The sequence below is a fragment of the Juglans microcarpa x Juglans regia genome, chromosome 6S (assembly GCF_004785595.1).
Source record: "Juglans microcarpa x Juglans regia isolate MS1-56 chromosome 6S, Jm3101_v1.0, whole genome shotgun sequence".
NCBI lineage: Eukaryota > Viridiplantae > Streptophyta > Magnoliopsida > Fagales > Juglandaceae > Juglans > Juglans microcarpa x Juglans regia.
This window is the reverse complement of record NC_054605.1, coordinates 13,048,517-13,074,166: the sequence shown is the minus strand read 5'-3', so window position 1 is coordinate 13,074,166 and position 25,650 is coordinate 13,048,517. Positions and strand designations below refer to the sequence as shown.

The following is a 25,650-nucleotide window of genomic DNA, read 5'->3' as shown; positions in this document are numbered from 1 at the left end:
ATTTGTTTGTGATTTACATCCATGAAGAAGCCGACTTGGTTTCTTCATGCACTTGATGAGGCTACAAAGGGCTTTATCTCGATTAAACATTTATTTTAAGAAAAATATTTATAAACTAATTTATAAAAGTAATATCATTTTATAAAAATATGATTATATAAAATAAAAATTCGAAGACATAGATAAAAAATTAAAAAAAAAAAAAAACAGAGTTTTGTGGAGAGTGGGATTTGAACCCACGCCCTTTCGGACCAGAACCTTAATCTGGCGCCTTAGACCAACTCGGCCATCTCCACTTCAATGTTGGAATTTTAATTGATTTCTTTTTGTCAAGTTTTCTTGTTTCATTTTCCATTTCCCACTACTTCCTCCCCAGCAGCCTAGTTAGACAAACAAAATTTTCTCAGGATCCTCCCCATCCATTCCATTCCCCCATTGCACACGGATCTTCTGGCATTCCCTTAGCCATCGGACTCCATGATCTCTCGGGAGCTTGCGCTTGTCTCGCTCACTCCCCGCTTCTTCCTCGACCCAAAAAGGCACTTTTCCAAAACCAATCCCTCGCCGGACATCGTCGTCCCCAATAAATTCTTTTCTCGTAGTCTCTCTTAGATCCCATTTAAATTCAGAAATGAGTTAAGATGATCTTAAATAAGTTGAATAAAATATTATTATAATATTATTATTATTTTAAAATTTGAAAATATTAAATTGTTTATTATATTTTATATGAAAATTTAAAAAAATTATAATGATAAGATGAAATGAATTGAGATGAATTTCAAATCCAAACAAGGCCTTATAATTCCCATTTTAAGTCGCTCAATTTCGCTTATCAATTTCATTTCAAAAAACTGGTTTATTTTTCTTATCATTTTCTCTTGAATGTTGGATGCCAGATACTTGTCATAATTTCATGCAATTGTTATTCTATGGCAATTGCATACATAGTAAGGAATTTGTATCGATCTATCAGTGGCATGAAGCATGGAGGTCTTGTTAATTTAGCCTTCTAGATTATATTTGTTCATTGATTATTGAGATATATTGAACTTCCTGCAACTGCTTCTTTCCCTTCTGCTTTCACTTCTCATGGTTAAGCTGGTTTCTAGATCTGACTCGTCTTTCTTGCAGGCAGGTGTCTCAGAAGCTATATCTTTTGTGAAGCAAGAGGCTTAGTGATTCAGGCATTGCATATTCTATTGCATCTCACAAAACTACTATCAATGGCCGCTGTAAATGTAAGCCTCATAATTTGATGTCTAAATGTGCTCTATAGCTTGGGGATATATAGCTGTGCCTAAGCCAAGGCTTCTATCATGCGACTTTTCTAAATTGAAGATCTGGATATACCAAACAACTACAGATGAATGAAATTATAAAAAGTTTGAAGAGCCCTTTTCCCCCATTCCCTCTCTCTATGGAGAAATGATAAATTAGCAATCACAAATCATCATGCTCTCCAACAATATGGTAAGAGTTTCAGTACCATTTCTTGCCGGATAGCCCCTGAAAGGGTATTGTCAGGATGGAGGTATTGATATCATTGACTTGCTAAAGGAATTAGCTTTCTGTGTAGGGAGGAACTGTTGGTGGACATCAATTAGAGTTTAGAGCATCAAGTTGCCTCCGTAGATCTTCTAGATCATCGATAGAAGTAAGTGGTGGTTCAGAACCTGGAAGTTTTTGAGGCTCGTCTGCACTTGGGAGCTCATGAACAAGACCTTCTGGAAGAGCATCTGAAGGGAAAGGCAACATCAGAGAAAATAATTGACAAACAAAAACCCATATGCTTTAGCATGACAAATATTTGAACCCTGCTACAATTTCTAGGACCAAGGTCTTTCTCAAGCCCTCCCCTTTTTTCTTTCATGTCTACGAACCGACAAAAGAATAGAATCAAACTAGAGGGATGAAAGCAAAATGAAAAGTCATCAGACAAATGCTAGTGGATTGTCAGCAGTGGACTGAATTCCCCACATCAGGGATAAAATCCTTAAACCAAACTAGGGGACCAATATGGAAAGTGTTTTGGGCATTGAGTGGTATATAAATCCACAGAATCCATGAAACAATGCCATTTTGGTGCCTGCTTTTCTGACACCAGCGCACAACTTGGCCCCTCAAACAAGAAGTAAATAGCACCATAAAAAGAAAGGAGCGCCTACTTTAATTAAACACCACAAGAAAAAGGGCCATTTGCAATAGAAACTAAGCAAACATGGACCGCAGGATATCTCAATAAGCTAAAGCGTGAAATGATGAATTACCAGTACTAGCTGCACCCATGCTATCCAGCTCATTATCATCGACGACACTGAAAACTCAAACAAAGAAAAGATATCACTAAGCTTGACAGCTTAGCTTCAACAAAGTAATGTAATTCATACAAGCTTATGGAGCTATTATTATGCTTTTGACCCCAATAATAATCAGGATCAAGAGTTGAAAGTTAGATCAGGGCATCGATCTTTTCCTCTAAAAACCATGTAACTCGGGGGGGGCTCAAATACTGTGGAACATTTCTTGATCAAGAATTAAAAGAAAAGAAAGCTAAACTCAAGAGAAGCACCTTATGTTCCATTCATTGTCAGCATGAAGTGAGACTTCTGTGGCAGATAAGTCTTCAGCTTCCATCTTTGCCTTGAGTGCAGCATCCCTGGCTGGCTTAGCCAAGAAATACTCCTCCTGCAAACAAAATATATAATTCCCACCACAGTAGTTAAATGAATAACCTGATGTGTATACTTCAATAAATGAACTTCGGTGAACCAAGGCTTGAATCGAAGCATGTTACCTGTCGTTCTAGACAAGCTGCATTTGAACACTGAGGGTTCGGTTTCATTTCCATGGTCGGGAAAAAGTCTTTAAGAGAATTATATCCCTGCAAGCAAGCCAATGCAAGGTGAGATCAGTATGTCAGTTGGTATTCCAACGAAATAGGAGGTAACCTAGAGTAGCCTTGCAATCTGCTAGTCGGTATATATTGAGAAAGAGAGAATGCAAAGAGTTACCAAGTACGGGGAAACATGTCCAAACTTAAGCAAGAATTTAAGTGTGTTCTGGACAAGAAGCCCAGCAACAACTCCCTACAAAACCAAATAAATTTGCCAATAATGGAAATGCAGCAGTTACAATGATAATAATGTACACAGCCAAAAACACTACTCTTTTTTTTTTTTACAAGTACTACGGAGAACTCATACCATGGTGGTAGGTAAAGAGGCAGCACAAACCCCTTCACGCTTTAGTGTCCGTTCATCTATTCCCGATGCCACAATCTACAGCAAAAAGGTAAAAATAAAAATCCAAGTTCCACGTTTCCATTTATAGGGATTTTTCAGACTGAGAGTTAGAAAAGTAAGATGATCATGAAGAATAAAAAAATATAACCCTTGGATGTAAAAGTCGCCAATTCTTTTGAAAAAAAGATTTTAAAAAAAAAATCAAGATTGAAATACAGTATAGCATCAGAGATGGTAAATTAAGAAGGCACCATCATCCAAATTTGGATATATGATAGTTCATACCAGAGGAGGTGCACATGCAAAACAGGCAGTTTCACCAGGTATCAACAACTGAATATGACCAGAAACAGCATCCTCAGATACACCTGTGCAAATTTAAGTGTTCAAGTAAATTTCCTTGTAAAGTGCATCAATGTACATCTACATATATAAAACTTGCGGTAGCCCAAACCTTAAACTTTGAAATTATATATTCCATAATAACATTGATGTTAGACACAAAGTTTTACATCTAAAAGATGTGGGCATGTGCTTGTCCGTATTTGTAATACATTGACAGTTTACACCTGTAAGTATCTAGATATGGATCTTGACCATCACTAAACATGGAATGGCACAAGCTGACGACTAGGATATAATATTTTTCCCAGGAAAATGCCTGCCATAGAGTACTGAAATGTAAGCGTAAGATGTATCCGCAACAAAGTTTTTCACATTATCTTTCTCACAAATATTTATAAGTACATTATTCAAAATCTTAGGCAGTTCTGATGACCACCAATGAAAGATAAAAATACAGGAACTCTTGTACTTACCAGACTCCATCCACGTCTGATTCAGTTCATTGCAAGCCTGTATAACCATTTATGAAGTTAGATATGAAATGAGAGAGAGAGAGAGAGAGAGAGAGAGAGAGATGGATGTATGACCTTGTATTTCAAACAATAATAAGACCCACTGTTAAAGTTAAATTACCTGGTTGACAGCCATCCTTGCTTCATAATTATCCACGCAGCTTAAGACCAGATCCACTCCACTACCTTCTTTCCTTGGGCAGAATGACTTATTTTTCAAACTTGACATAAACGTTTCAAAACCTTGCACCGTGGTGATGTTCAGTGTATAGCTCTAGAAAAAATATGCACTGATAAGCGTGAAGGAAGCACATACAGAACAAGGTTGATGAGATTTAACCGCATCAACTACCAGAGCAGCCATAGAAAATCTGATCTAGTCTTATGATGCAATTCTTTGGTGAAAAAACTTATCAAGTTCCGGGCTCTTATCCAAGCCAAATTCGACACTTTATTATAACGGCTCTGGTAAATTGAAAATCTCGTTTTATTGTTTTATATATCTGTATACTTATCCTATATAAGCATGGAAATTCCAACATACTTAGATTATGAGATTTTAGATTAGGAAATCTAGCCAAAGGAAAAACATTAAACAGCCTCAAATCAGAGGGTTTTACAAATTTAACAGGTTAAGGAAGGCCCACTGAAAATAGATGAGTTCAAAGTCATGAGTTCATGATAAAACTTCCATTATGAGGCTCTATTAGTTCAAATCCATTAGTTCATCCAAGGATTTTTTGATAGGGAAAAAAACCCTTGGAAAAATGCTAGGAATGGTTAAAAGAAATATCAGCGAATAACTACTAAAAAACGCAGACATTGAAACCAAGATAATAAAAACCTCACTATGTAACAAAATCACAAGACACAAAAATTTCGTAAAGCGTTTACCTCCAGCACAACATCAGGATTTATGTCTGAGAGAGTTTGGACAGCGGCGTCTGTCTTTGTCATACCAACCTGAAAAGTCAAATCACATTAAATCCATTATTAGCATGACTTTCTTATAAAAAAAAAAAAAAACTATTAGCATGATTGTGCATTCCTTCACTAAAAGAACTTCCTAATGCTAGAGAGAAAATTATCTATGGTCTGCGAAACAGTTAGGAAGATTGTTATTATTTACTTGTAATGGCAATCCATAAATATATAAGTTTTTTTCATCTTCATAATTAATAGATTTATAAAAGATCATATTGATATATATTTTCTTTATTTTCTTTTTTATTTAGTAATGAATATATTTCAAAATATTTTTTTTTCATAATGAATGAATCATTTTTTTCATATGAATCACATTCGTTTAAATCTTTATTTTTAGTCATACGATATTGACAATAAAAATTGGCACTAAATTTCAAAAGCTATTATCTAAAAATAACACTTAATTCTGAAGCATATAATATCCAATAAAGCAGAAAGCGTATATGGTATTGTCTAAAAATCATTAACGCTTAATTTTTGAAGCATATAAAATCCAAAAATGAGGAAAATCTATGATGAAAACTTAAAAGTATGAATCAAGAATGAGAATAATGTGAATACCTGTTCTGGACGAAAGAATAACCTATTCATGTTTGCTAACTCCACTTTGTCATAATCATATAACAACAGTCGACCTATACCACACCTTGTCAACATCTCAGCAGCAACACTTCCGACACCACCTATTCCCTGTGACCTCATGAGAACGACCGACATCAGAAAATCAGAACAACCCTACTACATGTGCTGTTTACATGTTAAAAATAAATATATATATATATATATATATAAGTTGGGGAAATAGTGGAAGAAGGCTAAAAACAACTTGACTGAAACGGACTTAGTTTTCTTTTCTTTCTTTCTTTTTTCTAAGCCGAACTTCGGTTTTCTATTGCTACTCTAAAGCCGCCCGCAAATCAGAGTATATAACTTCCAAATAGTATGAACCAGTGGGGCATACTGAGTATTCGACCACACCGGCATTACTAGTAGTAGGCAAACAAAACCGGTAATTCATTCTTTTAACACAACCAGAAGTGATGGGTGTTTTGCGGTAACAAAATAGCAACTTCTCTTCCCTAGGGAATAATGACCAACAAACCCACACATCAATTCGCAACCGCAAACATACGCATACCATAAAAATGCGTTCTAGTGCAACAGGCTACTATTCTATAGAAATTAAAGAAATACTGAAGGATAAGTTAAATACAGACAACTATGGCAACCGAGAACTCCCGTATTCTTTCATAGTTCTCCACAATTCCCATCCTCTGAAGTGCCATTAGCCTACTATAAGGATTGCTATCCACCACCTCTGCACTCATATCCTGCCACCACAGCAATTAATATGTAAATCACTGATTTTATCAGAAAGAGTATGCACAGCGCAAAAATGAGGTACAAACTTTTTTAAGATACGCGATGATTACCTGAACTTTCAAACGCCGAACAGGTCCTGACTTTTCTAGACTTGTGAGATGCTCCACTCGTAATCGTAGCTACAAAACACATTCACAGAACTCGCAAGTCACAACCATGAATCAGAATATCGCAAAAAAATGAGTAAATATAATTCATATTGTTGCTAAAACTTCAATTTTCCATCTTTTTGACCAAGGAAGCCCAAAAAATACACCAGTTATTTAACCTATCAACAAAAGTCAATATGCATAAAACATTAGCTTGAACTCTCCTGTCGCATAATTTCCACCAAAAACAGGAAAAAAAAATGCGGTATCATTTCTGCATTTTGATAAATTAAAACAAAATTTACAGTAAAGCTACACGACGTATCCGAATGGTATCATTACCGATCAGAAGATAGATTTTTACGTCAACAAAACTACACTCCGAGCCCGGACCCGATTCAAGTGTTCCAAGTGAATACATGATATCAAGAATTCAAGCTAAGGTCCGCAAATTTAAACATACATCAATTCTCATACAGATACACAAAGAAAGATATAACTAACTATATGCGCATAGGTATATGAAATGGAAATACCTTATCAATTGAAGCACGATGAGAAGGATCGGGAAGCGATTGATTCAGAGATTCGAGATCATGCAGCAACTCTTTCAGTTCTGCCTCCATTGCACCCCCTCTCTCTCTCTCTCCTCTCTGCGTGTGTGAGATGTCTCTGCGACTGCTTCCCCTCTTAGATTCGTTCCCCTTGCTTGCACTTTTTGTTGTGGAAATTGCCAAATTGAAAAGAACACGGAAATGCTTCACAGAAAATCAGAGCTTGGTTCTTTTCGCGTTTGTTTGGGCTTTAAAATATTGTAAGACCCAATATATTGATTCCTATCTGGGCTAGGCTCGCAGCTATTGGGTAAAGTTTGGAGGCTAAGGCCCACGATAAATTGGGTTCTATTCTTGGGCCCTATATCTTAATATCTATGCACTGTAACAGCCCACTTGTATTGGATTTCTGATTTCTCAAACATCTCACTCAGCTTTTATGTCATTATCTAATTTGAAAGATAAAGAGACTTACTAGATACAAGCGGTTTAATATACCAAATAGTATACTAACACTCACATAATTTCTTTTATTGAGAAAATAAATAAAAGAAAAAAAATTTTGAGAGAAGAACGTCTCATATTTAATATCGGTGCGTGATTTGATATGCAAAATCGCCTGCAATAAAATTTTTTTTAAGATAAAAAATATAAATAAATGATGTATTATCCGCATCGATTTCCAAATTATATACTTCTACATGATGAATTGCCTCTCTAGAGAGAACAAGTATAAAAGAATAAACATATAGGAATCTTTACTATTTGGATGCTCATAATACATGATATTTATCACTTAAAAAACTATTTTACTAGATATTTATCTTTGAAAATCTATGACACTTGATATTTATTATTCTATTATTGATAGACTCTGTCACTCTACAAGTTGGTGGAGATTCTTGTTTCAATGTCATTAAAGTAAAAAATAAATAATTATTAATTATTTTTAAAATATAAATGATGTGATATTCTCGTTCTCTGCATGATATAATAGTTAATACCATTAAATTGTTTACAAAACCACTTGTTAGCATGAGTCTAACATAAGACTTGAAAGATGAGTAAAATTAAATAAATGAAAGGAGAGAAGAAATGGTAACGAATTATTAAAGAGAAGGGTCGCATCTTACAAATAAAATAAAAAGTGAAAACCAATATAGTCTTATCTTTTCTGTATTTGGCCATTCAATGGAGAAATAATGAATTATCATCATATTTAATTGCGAGGCTGATTAATTGTTAGTTAAACTTCCTTTTCATTACACCACTACCACCCCCCCTCGCTTTCTACGTCAGCGATTTTTTTTTTTTTTTTTTTTTTTCTAATCTTCTACATCAGCGATTAACTCGTCTTCAAATTAAATCACGTGGAACCCAAAAAAATAAAGATAATTCAGATGATATAAACAAATTAAATAATAGAAAAATAATATTTATAATTGTAGACTGTGTAAATGCAGCTCAATCCTTTTAAAAAATATAAAAAGAAAATTTACATGAAAGACAAATTAATTTTCTTAATAATAAATCTCATTTTTTCAAAACAAATATATGATGTTTGAGCACTCCACAATTGTACGTAAATTATTCTAAATAATATAATTATAACTTACTTGAAAGAGTTCAATGCTTTAGCAATATATATATATATATATATACACTACTATTATATAAGCGTCTATCCGCTTATGAATAGTAGATTTTAGGGGATCTTTGCTTTTCATTTCTGTCCCTGAATGTTTCTGTTATTTACTTTTGTGCCCTTGTTTGTTGATTTGTCTTCTTATTTCTATACGGCTGTGTCTTCCATTTTTACATTCCTGCCCTTATTTGATTTCATGTGTACATTTTTGCCCTTGCTTGGTTGATTTTCACTTTCCTTATTTGTCCTTCTGTTTGCTACTTTTGTACATTTTTTCCCCTATTTTGTTTTGGTTTTTTACGTTTATGCCCTTGTTTGATTGCATCCGTATGTTTTCCCCTGCTTTTTTATTTTGAATTTGCTTCTTTTACGTTTCACTTGTTCCCGACAGAGTGTAGCATCTATTCTCGTTGCTGGGCTTTTATTTTTTGTTTCATTGAGAATGAAATTGGTTCATGTTGCATTTGGTTTTACACTTTTAGTTCTTGTACAGTGAGTTGGTGTGATGTGTTAAGGACATGTCTCACCACCGATTATAATTGTTAAGCTGCAAATTGTTAAGTGGGCAGCACGGTGTCTATGTGACACCTCTCATACTTAAGTTAGCAATAAGTGAGAGATAAGAATTTAAGAATTCTCAATCAGATCATTCAAATGTTACTTATCGTCCCTATATATAGGTATGAAGAATATTGGATGAGTACTATAAATTGATTAACTTTGCACAATGTTTAGTCATTAAAAGGCTTATCCCTGATGTATCGGAGTTGTCTAATCACCACGTCATCCATACCAAACAATGTATGTTATTAAGTTGTTTTATAAAAACTCTCAAGTATGAAATGACATCGTTTGTCATATACAAAATGACGTCGGTTTATGCCTGAGTTTTTTTTTATAAATATAAATACATATATAATTATTTATTATATATTATATATAATATATGCGGGACGGGAGAAACCCGGAGCGAGGCTGGGCCCCCTCCGTCCCCTGACCCACACATTTACGGCACGGAGCCTCACTCTACCCATGCGAGGCGGGGTGGGATGGGGCGGGGTAACGAGTGTGGAGCCTCGCTACCCACCCCTATTGGATGTTTCTAATTTTGGATTATTTCAAGAATGATGCTAGACAATATGTAATACTTTTTGTTAATCTTTGGCTATTAGACTACTGATATTGGCATTTTTTTTTTTTACTTATTAGAATGGATTATTTTCAATGCATAGCATTCTAGGATTTCAAATGATAGAATTTAGTTTTTATTCTATAAGATAAGATTATTATTCCCTCCTCTATGTTCCATAAATAAACATAGTTAGTTTTTTGCATTTGGGTGTCATATTTTCATTCTTTTGAATTAATTGTTTTGAATTAAAGACTCTGGCCAAGAAAGAAAAAACATATTTTTGAATGCCACTCTTTACCCACCTTATTCATTAACTCAGTTCTATATAATTGAACCAATTTCATAGTTTTATAACAAGTGTTAACGTCATGTTTCGCACACATTTGGATCAGGTTCTAGCAACTTAGATTTTCAAGACTTGGGCCAACAAAAATAGAGAAGAAAGCAGTTGGGAGAGGGCGACCTTGGGGCCAGGAAGTCTCCGATGCCAAAGTCAGTAACTCATCTTGGAAGTTTGTAAATAAGTAAAAGAGTCTAGAGATCAGAGATAATTTTCCATACCTAAGACTTGCTATTTATACCAAGAGTATGGGGAGACAGATCGTGTCTACCCCCATGGAGTCTATGTCATTCGTACAGTTCCTTTTGTCAGAGTTCTTTAATGCGGTGTGGCTCTATGACAAAGTCATTAATGTCGCTTGTAACTTGGATAGTGGTACCACTAATGCGGCTTGGTTCCTCGATTTGCCAAATCCCGCTGGCGTCCTTGGTGGTACATTGATGCCTCCCCTGTCAGATGATCAAGGGTCTCTCGTATTTTCTATCCATTACACGAACAAGCACTCAAGAGTTGGACACTATTCGAAGGGTCTTCAGGTTGGCGAGTCACATCCTCTGCAGCACATTCCCTAGTGTAGGTAGCGTCCAGAAGAGCCTACCCATTGGTCGGGTCGAAGATTCTACTCTTTCTGGGCTAGGCCTTTGGTTTGTTCTCTTAGTTGCCCTTCTCAAACCCGCTTAGATAAAGGGGGGAAATCCCCTTACACCAAGTTTTTATACTACTCTACATTATCATTTTTCAACCACATTTTATTTATTGTATATAAATGTTATTTTCAAGATTTTTTCACACAACTGGAAAAACATGCCTTGCACATTGCACCATTAACTAGTATATAGATACATATATATATATTCAGAGAGAACAAAAGATATTGATAGGCCACCCACCATTCCACACACGAAGAATGTTACACCTCACATATATATAATATCAATTTGTCTAACCCTAAATGTCTATGTCAAATTTCAATGCTTGTCTATCTCTAACTATCTTTACGTAAATTCTTCTACTATATTATTGATGTCATGTTTCACAGCCCAAGCAACTCCACTGAGGCTCAGTTCGTCCACCTAGAACTATGAAGAAATGAGAGTTTCGGGGTGGTTGGGGACACATCCAATGCCAAAGTTAGTATGCGATCTCCTTATAAGGATTATGAACTCAAAGTATTGAAGTGTCTGAGCCACTCCCCTCACTGAGGGATGGGGTATATATACTTGGCCAAGGGCGATCCATGGGAAAGAGATTATGGATGTGTCGCTCCGTACTAGGGTTGTCTGTCCCTACCAGCTCATAGATTTGTCAAAGTTGATCATGGTGACCATTGACAACCCAGGGGGCACGTTGTGACGTGCCTAGCCTCGGGCTTCATTAAATGTGGTGTGGCTCCCTATCGTGGCGTGCCCATTTACGTCCTTCATTAAATGCGGCGTTGCCCCATTCAAATGCATCCACTCCTTAGGCCCGCCTAAATGTTGAGGTTCAAGGACGAAAACTGTCCTTGACCTCAGGCTAGGGGTGAAAACTGATGTCGTCGGTCAATGGGGAGGAGAAAACCGATCGAGGCGATTCTTGGTTGGCGTCGGATCCCCTAGCAGCGTGATTCTACTCTGTGAGAGAGAGAGAGAGAGAGAGAGAGAGAGAGAGAGAGAGAGATAGAGAGAGAGTTACAAATGAGATCGAGAAATGGAAGAAGGTTGGGAAAGAAGAAGACCCCATACAGAAACGATGTTGTTCCACATAAGTTTAAGTGGAACGACGTCGTTTCAGATATATACTTTTTTTCTTACGTCTTTAATAAAATGACGTCGGCGCAGTTTCTATTATCTATCGTATACTTATAGATATAGAACAACGACGTTCCGTTTAAACTTAAGTGGAACGGCGTCGTTTTGATTAGTATATATTAAAAAAAATTAAGTTTTATTATATCAGTCGGTTTAGCTGTCTGGCCCAGCCTCAAACTGCACCGAACCTCTGAATGTCAGTTCCTATATTATTCCACCGCACGCCGGCCGGTTCTCCATCAGTTCCAACTGGTTCCTGACGTGGCCGGCTAGTTTGCGTCGGCGGCGGCCGGTTGCGTCGGTTTCTATACAGCCCTACGGTGAGGCTGTCAGCCAGTAACGGTGTCAGACAATTCTGCCTTTCAGCCTTTGACCAGCTTGTGTTGTCCGACTGCTTCTCCTCCTGGGCCTCCTAGGCCGACCCGACATGGCCCACCCCTTGTCCTCAGGCCCTAGAACTGCTCAAGTCTTGTGGGTTGGGCCTGTTCATCCTGGCTCAGCCCTAGGGACTACTCCCCTCACACTATCCCACGAATTCCTAGCACACACATGTGGTGGGAATTTAAAACGTCCTTATTGCGTCTTCCTCAGGCACATACCTTGCGACTATTCTCCCTCATCATTAACGCCTAAGGGCATGTCAGCTTCCATTGTCTCTTCAACTTCCCGACAGTTGGATTTGGTGGGGGCATCTCCCCCCATTTTGCGTCACGCTTTGTCCCGTGCCTTCTACGCGCCGACATGGACTTCCCACATCTGTGACGATTCGCACCAGTTGGGTTCTACGATGCCACCTACCCATGTCATTGATGTTTGCATCACCTTGATTTGTGTGACCCTTCCAACTCCCACCGATTGATTTGATCAAGGGGTCTCTCCACGTCTCGTGCTATGCATTGGTCCGTGCTCCCTATACGCCCGATATGGCTTCACACGTCTGTGCTGACTCGCATCGGTTGTCCTTCATAAGGCCACTCACCTGCATCATTAGTGACGCCTCGATTTATGTTGCCTCGTTGCACACCCAACACTATATAAGACCCTTTCCCTTCTCATTTCTACCATTGTTGCCTCTCTCTTTTCTAAGCTCTTCAATGTCGCAGTCTCTCTTGTTCTTTGAGCTTTCTGTGTCCTTCTTCTTCACTTTCACCGACGTCTTCAACTATTTCCATGGCCTTGGAAAGTTCTTCTAGTGCTAAGCCCCTATATTTCACCATGAGGAATTGGGAGTCGTTGGTCTCCCCAGATGACTCTGGGCGTTCAGGACGAAGTACAGCATCCCCACATCGGCGGTTCTGGAGGTCCCAGGGCGTAGAGTACCAGCCGCGGACTCTGAAGGAATGGCGACCCACATGGCACTCTACCCTGTCATGTTCGCGAACGAGCTTCGCCACCGGTTCTGCCGCCCCATTCGTGATATTCTCAACTTCTTGGGCTTAGCCCTACGTAGCTCCATCCAAATGCCTGGTGACTCCTGGTGCCCAGTTGCATCATCTACCGGAGGGTGCTCATTTTCAGTCCTAAGGAGTACCCAGACCTGACAGCTTTAGAATTCCTGTCGGTGTATCACACGCTACACCTTGACGGGAGTTTGTGTAGTTTCTAGGCGTGCACGGCCGGGAGGTGCATTGCCACCCTTGAGTCGCAACACTCGCACATCAACAACTGGTCCCGAAAGTTCTTCTTCATCTCGGGCTTGGGATGGGAGTACTCCGAAGGAGAAGAGGTCCACCAGAAGTATCCTGTTCAGGCCATTTGGTTGTACGTCCCTCCTTCCAAGAACCTATACATCGATCTGTCCAGAAAGGAAGAGGCTAGGCTAGCAACAGTGTCATCCTGGGTATCGGCCCACCCTTAAAACGCGAAGACTGACACGATGTTGTACAACGACATCAAAAGTTACTTAATTACTTAATCGTTCTCATACGTGCTTGGTGGAGACTTCTTGACTGACCCCTTATCGCCTCGGGGTCAGAAGTTTCACTCTAATCCTCCTAATGCTAGCAGCAGTGGGAAACGGCCAAAGGTGGGTTGCGATGAAGCTGTTAGGGTTCCCTGAAGCAAGGTCAGAGGGTCCCGAAGCAGAGAGGGTACTTCCCAGAGTGAAGCCATAGGGATTAGACCCCCTTCTCCCCACAGGGGGTCGAGAAGCGAGATCTGAGGGTCCCAATGCATGTAGCCCAAACACCTAGAGATCCCAATTCCCCCTACCTGGGGAACTACTTCTTTCCCGGGGGGCAACGCTCGATGTTCACATTGTTGTCCGTTCTGCCGAAATTCATCGTCGAGGAGGAAGATGACGACATTCTCCGGGCCACCTTCTTCAAAGCCTTCATCAAACCTTCCCCCCGAGGGGCCCCGGTTGTGGAGTCTCTTATCTCCTTCAATGAGACACTCGCATAGGAGGCTGTTCTACTTGTTCCTCCATCGGCCACAATAGGGTCTCCGACCTCTCCTTATGTCCCAATGACCATTGGTCGAGAAGATGCTGCTCTCTCCATTTCCTCAAGTGCTGGGGCAAAGACTCCCTCCTCCCCTGCAGTCCCGTGGCCCCAATGATATGGAAGAGGCAGGGCCGAGCTTCCTCTTCATCGAGGAGTTAAGTGACGATCGTGTGTCAATCCCATAGCCTTCCGCGCATTCCTCCCTGGAGGTGGACTCCTATCTTTTCTCTCCGGATAGGGCGTCCCAGCAAACTCATTCGATGGGTGAGTCGGGCTCGGCCGAGGGGGAAGTTGCTTCTCCTCTCTTTTTTGTATTCTTGGCTTCCTTCTATGATGTAACTCCGACTTTCATGTATATACCGGGCTTACTTTTTCTTTCTTTTTTTTCTTTTTCTTGTGTGCTTCCTTGTTCTTTCATGCTTTTTTTTTTTTTTTTTGTTCTTAGTCCAGAGACTCAAATCCGAGTTAGAGCTTGAGACGCTTCCGGGCCTGGGCTTAACCCAGCGGCTAGTCTAACCCAGCCTTAACCCTGCGACGAGTCGAAGGACTCAACTTTGCTGGACACGAGGCTTGGCAAGTCTAAGGACTTGTATCCGAGTGGCCATGTGGGTAGAGCTCGGGATGCCCTGGGCCTGGCCTTAACCTCACGGCCAGTCTAGAGACTCGACTTTGCTGGACATGAGGCTTGACAAGTCTAGAGACTTGTAACCGAGTGGCCATGTGGACAACCCCGCGGTGAGTCTAGGGACTCAGCTTTGTTGGACACGAGACTCGACAAGTCTAGGGACTTATATCCGAAAGGCCATTTGGGCAACCTCGTGGTGAGTCTAGGGATTCGGCTTTGCTGGATATGAGACTCAGCAAGTCTAGGGACTTGTATCTGAGAGGCCGTATGGGTAGAGCTGGGATGCTCTAGGCCCGACTTTAACCTTACGGCGAGTCTAGGGATTCAGCTTTGCTGGGCATGAGACTCGGCAAGTTTATGAACTTGTATCTTAGAGGCCATGTGGGCAACCTCGCAAGGAGTCTTGGGACTCAACTTTGCTAGATACGAGGCACAACAAGTCAACGAACTTGTATCCGAGAGGTCATGTGGTCAGGGCTTGAGATGCTCTGGGCCCGACCTTAACCCCGCGGTGAGTCTAGGGACTCGATTTTGTTGGATACGAGGCTCGGCAAGTCTAGAGACTTGTATCCGAGTGCCCATGTGGGCAACCCCGCGGTGACTCTAGGGACTCGATTTTGCTAGACACGAGACTCAGCAAATCTAGGGACTTGTATCCGAGTGCCCATGTGGGCAACCCAGCAACGAGTCTTAAGACTCGGCTTTGCTGGACACGAGACTCAGCAAGTCTAGGGACTTGTATCCAATAGGCCATGTGGGCAGAGGTTGAGATGCTCTAGGCCCGGCCTTAACCCCGCTGCAAGTCTAGGGACTCGGTTTTGTTGGACAGGAGCCTCGACAATTCTAGGGGCTTGTATCCGAGTGGCCATGTGGGCGATCCTACGATGATTCTAAAGACTCAGTTTTATTGGACACGAGGCTCAGCAAGTCTATAGACTTGTATCTGAGAGGCCATTTGGGCGATCTTGGGCGAGTCTAGGGACTCGACTTTGCTGGACATGAGGCTCAGTAAGTCTAGGGACTTGTAAACTGAGAGGCCATGTGGGTAGAGTTTGGGATGCTCTAGGCTTGACCTTAACCTTGCAGCGATTCTAGGGATTTGACTTTGTTGGACATGAGACTTGACAAGTATAGGGACTTATATCTGAGAGACCATGTGAGCAGAGCTCTAGATGCTCTGGGCCCGGCCTTAATCCCGCGGTGAGTTTAAGGACTTGGCTTTGTTGGACATGAGGCTTGACAAATCTAGGAACTTGTATTCGAGTGGCCATGTGGGCAACCCCGCGGCGAGTCTAAGGACTCGGCTTTGCTGGTTTCTAGTTTTGACAATTGCGCGAGTTTGACACGAACATCTATACATCTTTATTTATAAGTTCACTGAATACATTTACAGGTATACAAGCTTCATTCATGGATAACATTTGTGATCCTTAGGTGAAGTACTTCTTCAAGTGCTCGGCATTCCATGGATGGGAGAGTTCATAGCCTCGACCATCTTTGAGGTGGTAGGAACCAAGTATATTGATTGCTGCCACTACGTACGAGCCTTCCCATCGTGGCCCTCTCTTCCCTTCCTCTTGGGTGGTCACCCTGGTTTATTTTAGCACCAGGTTTCCTATTGTGAATGAGCGTGGCCTGACTCGCTTATCTAAGTACTGCTCTGCTTTTTTTTTATTGCTCGTTGTCCACACCATGACTTTTTACCATCTTTCTTCTAGGAGATCCAGGCTTTCTTTCAATCTTTCATCGTTAACGCTCGGGTCAAAGTGCTGGACTCGGTATGTGGGCATCCCTACCTCCACGGGAATCACTGCTTCGCTCCCATAAGTGAGGGCAAAGGGAGTCTCTACAGTAGGAGTTATGACGGTCGTCTAGTATGCCCATAGTACCCCCCGAAAGTTCTTCAGTCCATCCTCCTTTATGAACCCCCCAACTTTTCCTTTAAGGTGAACAATAGAGTTTTCTTGGTTGCCTCAGCCTCGGCTTGACTGCTGGCTTGTACGTATCCCCGTGAAGAATACTTGACCTTAATCCCGAGCTCTGCACAACATTTCTGGTAGTGCGAGCAGTCAAATTGTCTCTCGTTTTCCAATATGAAGGTTTAAGGAAGAGTACCGAACCGGCAGACTATTGACCTCCACAAGAATTTCGTAATAGCTCAGGCGGCGATGGTTGCCAGGGTTTTTGCTTCGACCCATTTTGTGAAGTAGTCGACTACTTCGACCACATACTTTGCCTCTCCTCTAGCCATTGGGAATAGGTTGATCAAGTACAATCCCCACTGCCCAAAAGGCCATGCAGAGGTGATCAAAGTCAACTCCTCTGGCAAGCATCTCAGGCATTTCTTTGCGAAGTTCTTCATGTTTCGGAGGGGGTGGGCCCAGTAGTATCCAGCCCGGGTCACTCTCGCAGCCAATGCCCTTCCGCTTGAGTGGTTCCCACAGATCCATTTGTGTATCTTGGTCAGCACATATTTGGCTTTGTCATGTGAGATACATTTTAGGAGAGGTTCAGAGAAACTCTTCTTGTACAGGACCCCTCCCAACAATATGAATCATGTGGCCTTGTTCCTGACTTTGTTGGCCTCTTTTGGGTCACCCAGGACTTCGTGACCGAGAGGAGGCATGCAAAAACTTCATGATGTATGTGGCTCACTTGGGAGGTGCTGAGGAGGCGACTGACACCTTGGCCCCGATGGTCGGGGAGTCGACCTTTCAAACCACTATGCGTTCAAAAAGGGGGAGCTCCTCCAACCCTGAGGTGGCCTTCGCCAAGCAATCCGCCTTCTGGTTCTCTCCCCTCAAGATTTGCTGTATGCAGAAGTAGTGGAATAGGTTGTGCCCCTTACACATCTGCTAGAGGTACTTATTCAATTTCTCTCCTTTTTTGGCAAATTCTCTTGACACCTGACTGACGACCACTTGGGAATCGGCCTTCATCTCGATTTTTGTGGCTCCCAACAGCCTGGCCACTGACATTCTCGCTAATAGTGCTTTGTATTCGGTCTCGTTGTTGGTCGTCTTGAAGGCGAGTTTTATCGCATAGTTGTGCTCTTCCCCATGTTCGGTGAGTATGAGCACCCCTACACCCCCGCCAACCCGGCAGGACAATCCGTCCACATAGACTTACCAGGGCTTCCCCCAGTGTACAACTTGTATCTCCTTCAGAAAGCTTGTGAACTTGGCCACGAAGTCCGCCAGCACCTACCTTTAATCGTTGTACGGGCCAGATACTCTATGTCGAATACACTTAGCTCGATTGTCCATTTGGCAAGCCGGCTAGACGTGTCGGGCTTCTGCACGATCATTTTGAGGGGAACGTCGGTGAGCACTTTCACATGGTGGGCTTGGAAGTACGACCTCAACCTTCTCGCAGCAACTGCCAATGTGAACACTAGCATCTCCATCCACGGGTACTTAGCCTCGGCCCCACGAAACGTTCAGCTCGTATAATAAACCAGTTGTTGTCCCTCATCCGATTCTCGGGTAAATACTGCAGACATGACATGTGGCGACACGGCCAGGTACACGGTTAGGTTCTCGCCTGGCTTATTCTGGCTAAGAAGTGGTGCGTGTGCTAGGTATTATTTCTTTAGTTCAACGAATGCCTCGTCACAAGCGGTATCCCATTCCTTGGCCTTCCTCAGGACCTTAAAGAATGTAAGACATCAGTCTGTCGACCAAGCGATAAATCGATTTAAGGCCGCCACTCGGTCGGCGAGTTTTTGGACTTCGTGAAAGTTTCGCCGGGGGGGGGGGGGGGGGGGGGGGGGATCCCCAATATTGCCTCCACATTCTCTGGGTTTGCCTCGATACCTCACTCAGAGACCATGAAGCCTAGGAACTTGCCCAACTCCACTCCGAAGGCGCACTTTAGGTTGAGTTTCACCTGGTAGCGTCTAAGCACCTCGAAGGCTTCCCGTAAGTCCGATAGTTGCTGTTCGAGTTTCTTGCTCTTCACCAGTAGGTCGTCTACATACACCTCCATGTTCCGGCCAATCTGCTACTTGAACATCCGATTAACTAGCTGCTGGTATGTGGCGCGAGCGTTCTTTAGGCTGAATGGCAAGGCCTTGTAGTAGTAAAGTCATTTGTCCATGATGAAAGCCATCTTGTCTTCGTCGTCGAAACTCATCCGAATCTAGTTGTATCTAGAGTACGCATCCATGAAGCTGAGAAGTGGGTGATCGGCCGTTGAGTCCACTATCAAATCAATGCGGGGCAAGGGGAAGTTGTATTTTAGTCAAGTCTTGTTCTGGTCCGTGAAGTCGACGCACATTCTCTACTTTCCGCTAGCCTTCTTGACCAGCACTATATTGGAAAGTCATTTGGGATAGTGGGCTTCTCAGATGAACCCTACCACAAGGAGGCGACCCACTTCCTCGATCATAACCGCATACTTTTTCGCATTGAAGTTTCGACAATTTTGCTTGACCTTCCTGGTTGTGGGTCCGCGCAAAGGCAGTGTTCGATGATTGAGTTGTCTATCCCGAGCATCTCGTCAAGACTCCAGGCAAACACATCCTAGTGCTAGACAAGAAGTCACTTCATGGCCTACCTTAATTTAAGAGCCATTTTGGTCCCTACCCGCATAGTACGCTCGGACCTTTGTCGATCTACGAAAACCAACTCCAAGGGCTTATTTGGTTCCACCTGCCACAGTGCCTGCTCGTCTCGGACTTATGCATCCCATTCAGCTAGGGTCGGCAGCGAAGGTGGTTAGACTGCCTCCCTCGCTTCCCCGATCATCTTGACTTCCTTAATTTCTTACCTTAGCTCCCGAGCTAGCACCTGCTCGTCGTGGACCTCTCCCACCCCCATGTTCGTGTGGAACTTCATCTTGAGTTAGTGGGTGGAGGTTACTGCTCTCAGGCTGTTCAGGGTCCGGCGGCCCAATATTGCATTGTACAAGGAGGGGGCCTTCACCGCTAGTAAGTGGGCCATCGTGACCAAAGTTCTGGGGGCCTTCCGCTCTTAGGCTGTTCAGGACACACTACTATATGAAAAGATGTCTCACAGACGGCGCCACTGTTGATGTCGTGTTTCACAGCCCGAGCAACTCCACGGAGGCCCAATTCGACCACCTGGAACTATGAAGAAATGAGAGCTTCCGGGTGGTGGGGGACACCTCTGATGACAAAGTTAGTATGCGATCTCGGCCTTATAAAGATTATGAAATCAAAGTATCAAAGTGTCTGAACCCCTCCCTCGCTGAGGGAGGGAGTATATATACCTGATTGGGGGCGATCCTTGGGAAGGAGATTGTGAATGTGTCGCTCCATACTCAGATCGTGTGTCGGTGCCAGCTCCCTACTGTGCGACAGATTTGTCAAACTTGATCGTGGCGACTACTGACAACCCAGGGGGCATATCATGGCGTGCCTAGCCTCGAGCTTCATTAAATGTGACGTGTCTCTCTATCGTGGCGTGCCTGTTTCCGCCCTTAATTAAATGGGCGTGGCCTCAGTCAGACGCGTCCACTCCTTAGGCTTGTCTAGAGGCCGCGGTTAAGGGAGAGGGACTGTCCTTGACCTCGCGCAATGGGGTTGTCGGCCAGTAGTGGTGTTAGACAATTCTGCCTTCCATCCTCTGGTCAGCGCATGTTGCCTGGCTGCTTCTCAAGTGGGCCGAGCTTGTTCATCCTGGCCTAGGGATTACTTCTCTCACACATATAATCTTATCTTAATCTATATATATATATTGAGAATATAATATATATATATAAAATTACAATGATTGAGTTCATAATTATTTTTTATTCTATTTAAGTTTAGGAAACAAATAATAATTTAGGAAAATGTTATACTTATGAATAAACGCGGACCCCTTTACGCACTAACATGGCTAGTTGTTAGCCTTTTATTTAAAAAAAAAAAAAAAAAAAAAAAAAAAAAAAAAAAAAAAACCAGAATCGAGGGGCATCGAATTAGAAATAGAACTCTCTTGCATCTTCCATCACATAAACCTATAATTTTTTCTCCCATGGGCAAAAGTCGGATTACAAACGGAACCTGGTCCGGTTTGGATAGGCAAAGCATCTCATCTATATCTCATATGAGTTGTACAGTCTCAAAATTTTACCTCTTCAAACATTGTACCTCATCTCTAAGTTTTGAAAATATCAACTTAAATAAACAGTAAAACTGATAATAAATAGTTCAAAACAATAAATGAACCGTACAACTTGATGTGAACAGTACTTAACAGTAAGTAAACAGTACAAAATCTCAAGGATTCCAATACTTTATAAATATCGTGGAACCTCTACCTTTTTTAAATTTCAAAAAATCAAAATTATATCATCTCATTTTACTATCCAAATATATATTTTTTTTTATAAATTATCTCATCTCATCTTAATTCAAATAATTTTACTATTTAAAATATATTATCTTATCTTATCTAAATTATCTATCCTGGACCTAAATCTCTCATATCATTATTAATAACAGGAGTCTTGGATTAAAATAAATGACTCTACTTCACGTGACGAAAAAAATCTCAAATTATTTTTTCCAAAAAAGTGAGTGCACTTTTTTAAAAGAAATCTTAAAAGAGGATTTTTTTTTTTTTTTTTAGAGTAATACCATTCTTTAACAATTGTATTTGAGTAGTGAGATATTTTTTTATATTCTATAAATAGTAATAAAAAGTAATAAAAAAATAATAGAATATTGAATAGTAATAAATAGTAATAAAAATTATATAAAAAATAATAATAAAATAATAAATAGTAATTAAATATTATGAGAAAACCTAAAGTTTCTTAATACTCAAACTAGGTTTAAATCTTATCATCTATCATATCATTTACGTGGCACAGTTTAATTGGCTCATTCTATTGATCACCTGTGAAATCATCAATAAATAGTAATAAAATAATTTAAAAGTAATAGTCAATAGTAATTAACTATTTATAAATAATAGTACGAGATGGTCAAAACTTCCCAACACAACCTTATATGGTAAGTTTGGATAGTGAAAAATGTTGAGACGAGTTATGAATAATATTTAAAAAATTATAATAAAATATTAAATAGTAATAAAAAATAATTAATAATAATAAATAAGTAAAAAATAATTTGAAAATATTTAAAATATTCTGATATGCAAACGATAAACGTAGCCTTACTCTAGGGAGAATGGGGTTTGCAGGAAGGAATCCAAGGCACTGTAATTGAGTACCTTTTATTAGCTGGCGCGGAAAAGGCGATTATCAATTTTCAGCTTCGATCCACTTCCAGCCAGTTTATTCAACATCTGCATATCACTGTTTTTGGTACTGCATGCATCTCATTCTCATCTGCTTTTACTGTGTAAAGAAGTGATGCATTGACTGCACTGCAGCATGCTTGCTTGCTTCAGCACCGGAAGTAAGTGCCGCATGCACCACTTTATATTATTATGAGACCTATAAATATATATATATATAATTAAGATTAATGTTAAGTATAGTTATAAAATGTACAAATCTTATATAATTATTTAAAAAAATATATAATTTATTATTTAAAAAATAATTTTTTTTTATATAAATCTCATATTTACTTATTTTCTTTAAAAAGATTGTGCAATACTTACACACTCGAAATTATAAATATCATTTCTCATATACTTATTACATTTTTGTGGTCCACATCGACACGAAATAATGCTATTCTTTATTCTATATTTTATTATTTTTAACGCGTGAAATATTTTAATTGGTGAAAATCTAATCCACATTTGCAAGAAAGATTACGAATGACAATTTAAAAAAAAAAAAAGAATAGTATTACATGTATTTATAATTTTACTTATACTTTTATTTACAAGACTCATTTTGTTAGTTTTCTTTTGAAATTCAAATTTTATATTCCAAATTTCATAATTTTGAACGTATTAATAACTGATATGTGGAGAAATAAGTTTTTTGTAAGTTTTTCTTAAATACATTTAATATTTTCCTTGAAAAAAATGGAAATCCCGACTGAGACTGTTTCCAGAACGATTTAACATAAGAATTTTATTTCTATTAGGATTTGCTTATTTTATTTCTATAAACAAAAATTTTATGTGCCAATCATTTTTGCATATTTCTTATGCACTCCAATAATGTGATTGGTTGTATCACTTTCTTTTAATATAAAATAACTGTTTTAGTCAATCACATCAGTAAAGTATATAAAAAGTATATAAAAGTGACTGTATATAGCAAAACTCTTCTATAAATAATAAAATAGGGCTTGTAAAATTAACCATTCATAAAGAAAATGTTTTTATTGTAAAAAAAAAAATCTTGATATTTATGTTTATCGTCTCTCTTACTCGAAATCGGGTTAATTTTTATATTATCATGAGTTTTCAGGTTCCATCAAAATTATTTATATATATATATATATTATGTATATCATGGGGTATATCCATCATTTAAAGTAAGCACAAGGGATTGTGAATTTCATCAATATCACTACAATAATTTACATCAGTCATTTTCAAGCTTTTAAAGGTAGCAAGTACTACTTCAACAAGTTTGTGGCCCTAATTTTCTGATTTTTTTTTTATTTGCTGCTTAATAATCGAACAAAAAAAGTCATAATCATGCATGCATATAAATGACTAGTTAGGTGCCGACCAAGCCCTAGTTATGAATTCTCATGTACTCGGAAGAAAAGCATCTCTCTAATGATTTAACTTATTTTTTTAATAATGTATTGATGAGATATGATCATAGCCATTTCCATTATATATCTTGTACATCTATGTGTCACACATCATAGCTAGTTAGAATAAAATGCATGTTTATGTGCTAGCTAGTGCGTGACAATAAACACCGATATCAGACTATCACGTTGAGATTATAAAATTAAAAAAAAAACAAAAATAAAAAAAAAATAAAAAAGAAGAAGAGTTTTGTATTGTTCATAATTACTTGCTTCGGAAGGCCGTGAAATTGGTGAAAGGCCTAAAACTAATAAATCAATAAATAGCTGCATTTGTAGGTATGTAAGTCAAGGAAAATGATCGACACGTACACAAGCATTTTCCCAGATATTTTTATTAAAATTATAAAAATATCGCCATATATGTTAAAACAAAAATGCTTTGAAACGGTACGTATGCCAATAAGGCTTTAACAGCTATCAATACAAGCCTACCACGTCAGCTATTTCATACAAAAGTTATAAGAGTGATCACACCGAATAAAATCATAGGTCCTCAATCTTTCTTCCTCATTTCGAAATTTGGAATCCCTGCAAATTCCAAACCCTCTCTCTCTCTCCTCAAGCCCCAAGTCTCATGAGCTATCCCTTAAATCTCTTTCTTGAGTTTATCTCCCTCAGTCGCTCCCTCCCTCTCATCTCAAGCAGAAATAAAACGAAAAGTAAAAAAAGGGTTAGAGAGCTCATAAACGATGAAAGTGGTGTCTGAGCGACAAATTCAGCAGGCAAGTTACAATTTTTCATCCCAAACTGCATACATTTAAAGCCCATGTTTAGTGCCGCACAAGTACACCATTTAAACAGCTTCACCATGCTCACGATATAAAAAAGAGACCTCTGCAAGTCAATGACACTCAACATTGAAGCCAATTGAAAATTAACTTTTGGCAAGTTAAACCCAAAAAGCCATAATCAGGATTCACTATGAGGATGAAATCCATGGTCAGGGGCACTTTTTGCCTTCTGGGTGTGCTTATTTGCCTTGGGCTATTATGTCCAGACCATTCAAGCTTGAGATGAGGAGAGAGCAATTGATAAAGGAGAAGGGAGAGCTCTTGGGTCTCGGGCTTAAGAGAGTGTTTTTTATTTGAATTTAGACTAAATTCAACGGATTGGGTTTCAATGGAAGATGGGGTGGGTCAACAGGAGGGAGACTTTGGAAAAGGGGAGGGGAAGAGGAAGGGTTACGAGAGGAGAGGTGGGGCAGAGAGGGAGGGGATTTTTTTTGTTATCAGCTGTTGTGTAGTTATAAGAAATCTGAAATGGAAGATCTACGTATCAAACACATATTGGAGGGCTGTTATTTGAGGAAGAACGGATCAACCGGTTTGAAGATTTTTTCATATTATAAATATACCCTCATTTTAAAGATTATTATGTAAAGGACAGTCAAAATGATCGTGCGTCTATCATTACTTGCGTAAAAAAAAATAAATAAATAATAATAATAATAATAATAATAATAATAATAATGAATGATCAACAGGTTTCGCTCTTGGTTTGTAATATACATGATTTGTACATGATAGTATAAACTTCTTGGCAAAAAATTCAAACTGAAATATCACTTTGTTGGAACAGGCCAGAGGTTTAGATCGAGGAGGACTGTAGAGTGTGTTCTTAAAGCAACAAATATATAAATATATAAATATATATATATATATATCTTTCTTCCTTGGCTCATTATTTTGTAATTAATTTCTAAGGAGTAAGAACATTATAACCAATTTACACGTGGTTTAATTTATAAGAGCAATTTCCTTCACACTTGCATCATGTACGTACAATATGTTGTTGATGGGTTAATTAATTCAAGACTTATGCAGCATATACATAAATAGGCTGCGTGAATGGGAAG

The 25,650-nt window shown here is 39.6% G+C and overlaps 1 protein-coding gene and 1 non-coding gene across 2 annotated transcripts; both read right to left on the bottom strand.

Annotated features, from left to right (window-relative positions):
• Positions 1–215: 215 nt before the first annotated feature.
• TRNAL-AAG lies at positions 216–296 on the bottom strand. Its single transcript has one exon. It is a non-coding gene; the product is annotated as a tRNA-Leu (tRNA).
• A 1,054-nt stretch (positions 297–1,350) lies between these two features.
• Positions 1,351–24,369, bottom strand: LOC121237782 (ubiquitin-like modifier-activating enzyme 5). Its single transcript, XM_041134662.1, has 15 exons — positions 24,339–24,369; positions 7,098–7,210; positions 6,523–6,591; positions 6,307–6,420; positions 5,651–5,779; positions 4,997–5,065; positions 4,224–4,376; positions 4,064–4,100; positions 3,531–3,613; positions 3,207–3,281; positions 3,015–3,089; positions 2,798–2,884; positions 2,573–2,688; positions 2,271–2,317; positions 1,351–1,739 (listed from the first exon to the last, which is right to left on the bottom strand). The coding sequence occupies exons 2-15, from the start codon at positions 7,185–7,187 to the stop codon at positions 1,600–1,602; spliced, it is 1,284 nt and encodes a 427-aa protein (XP_040990596.1). The 5' UTR covers positions 7,188–7,210; positions 24,339–24,369; the 3' UTR covers positions 1,351–1,599.
• Positions 24,370–25,650: the final 1,281 nt, after the last annotated feature.

Bases quoted from the DNA above. Each gene is read 5' to 3' on its own strand.
- LOC121237782 (XM_041134662.1), bottom strand. From the start codon at position 7,187: ATGGAGGCAGAACTGAAAGAGTTGCTGCATGATCTCGAATCTCTGAAT. The intron at 2,689-2,797 runs GTAACATGCTTC...TTTTGTTTGCAG, and splicing joins CAGCTTGTCTAGAACGACAG to GAGGAGTATTTCTTGGCTAA. The intron at 2,318-2,572 runs GTGCTTCTCTTG...TTGAGTTTTCAG, and splicing joins GACAATGAATGGAACATAAG to TGTCGTCGATGATAATGAGC.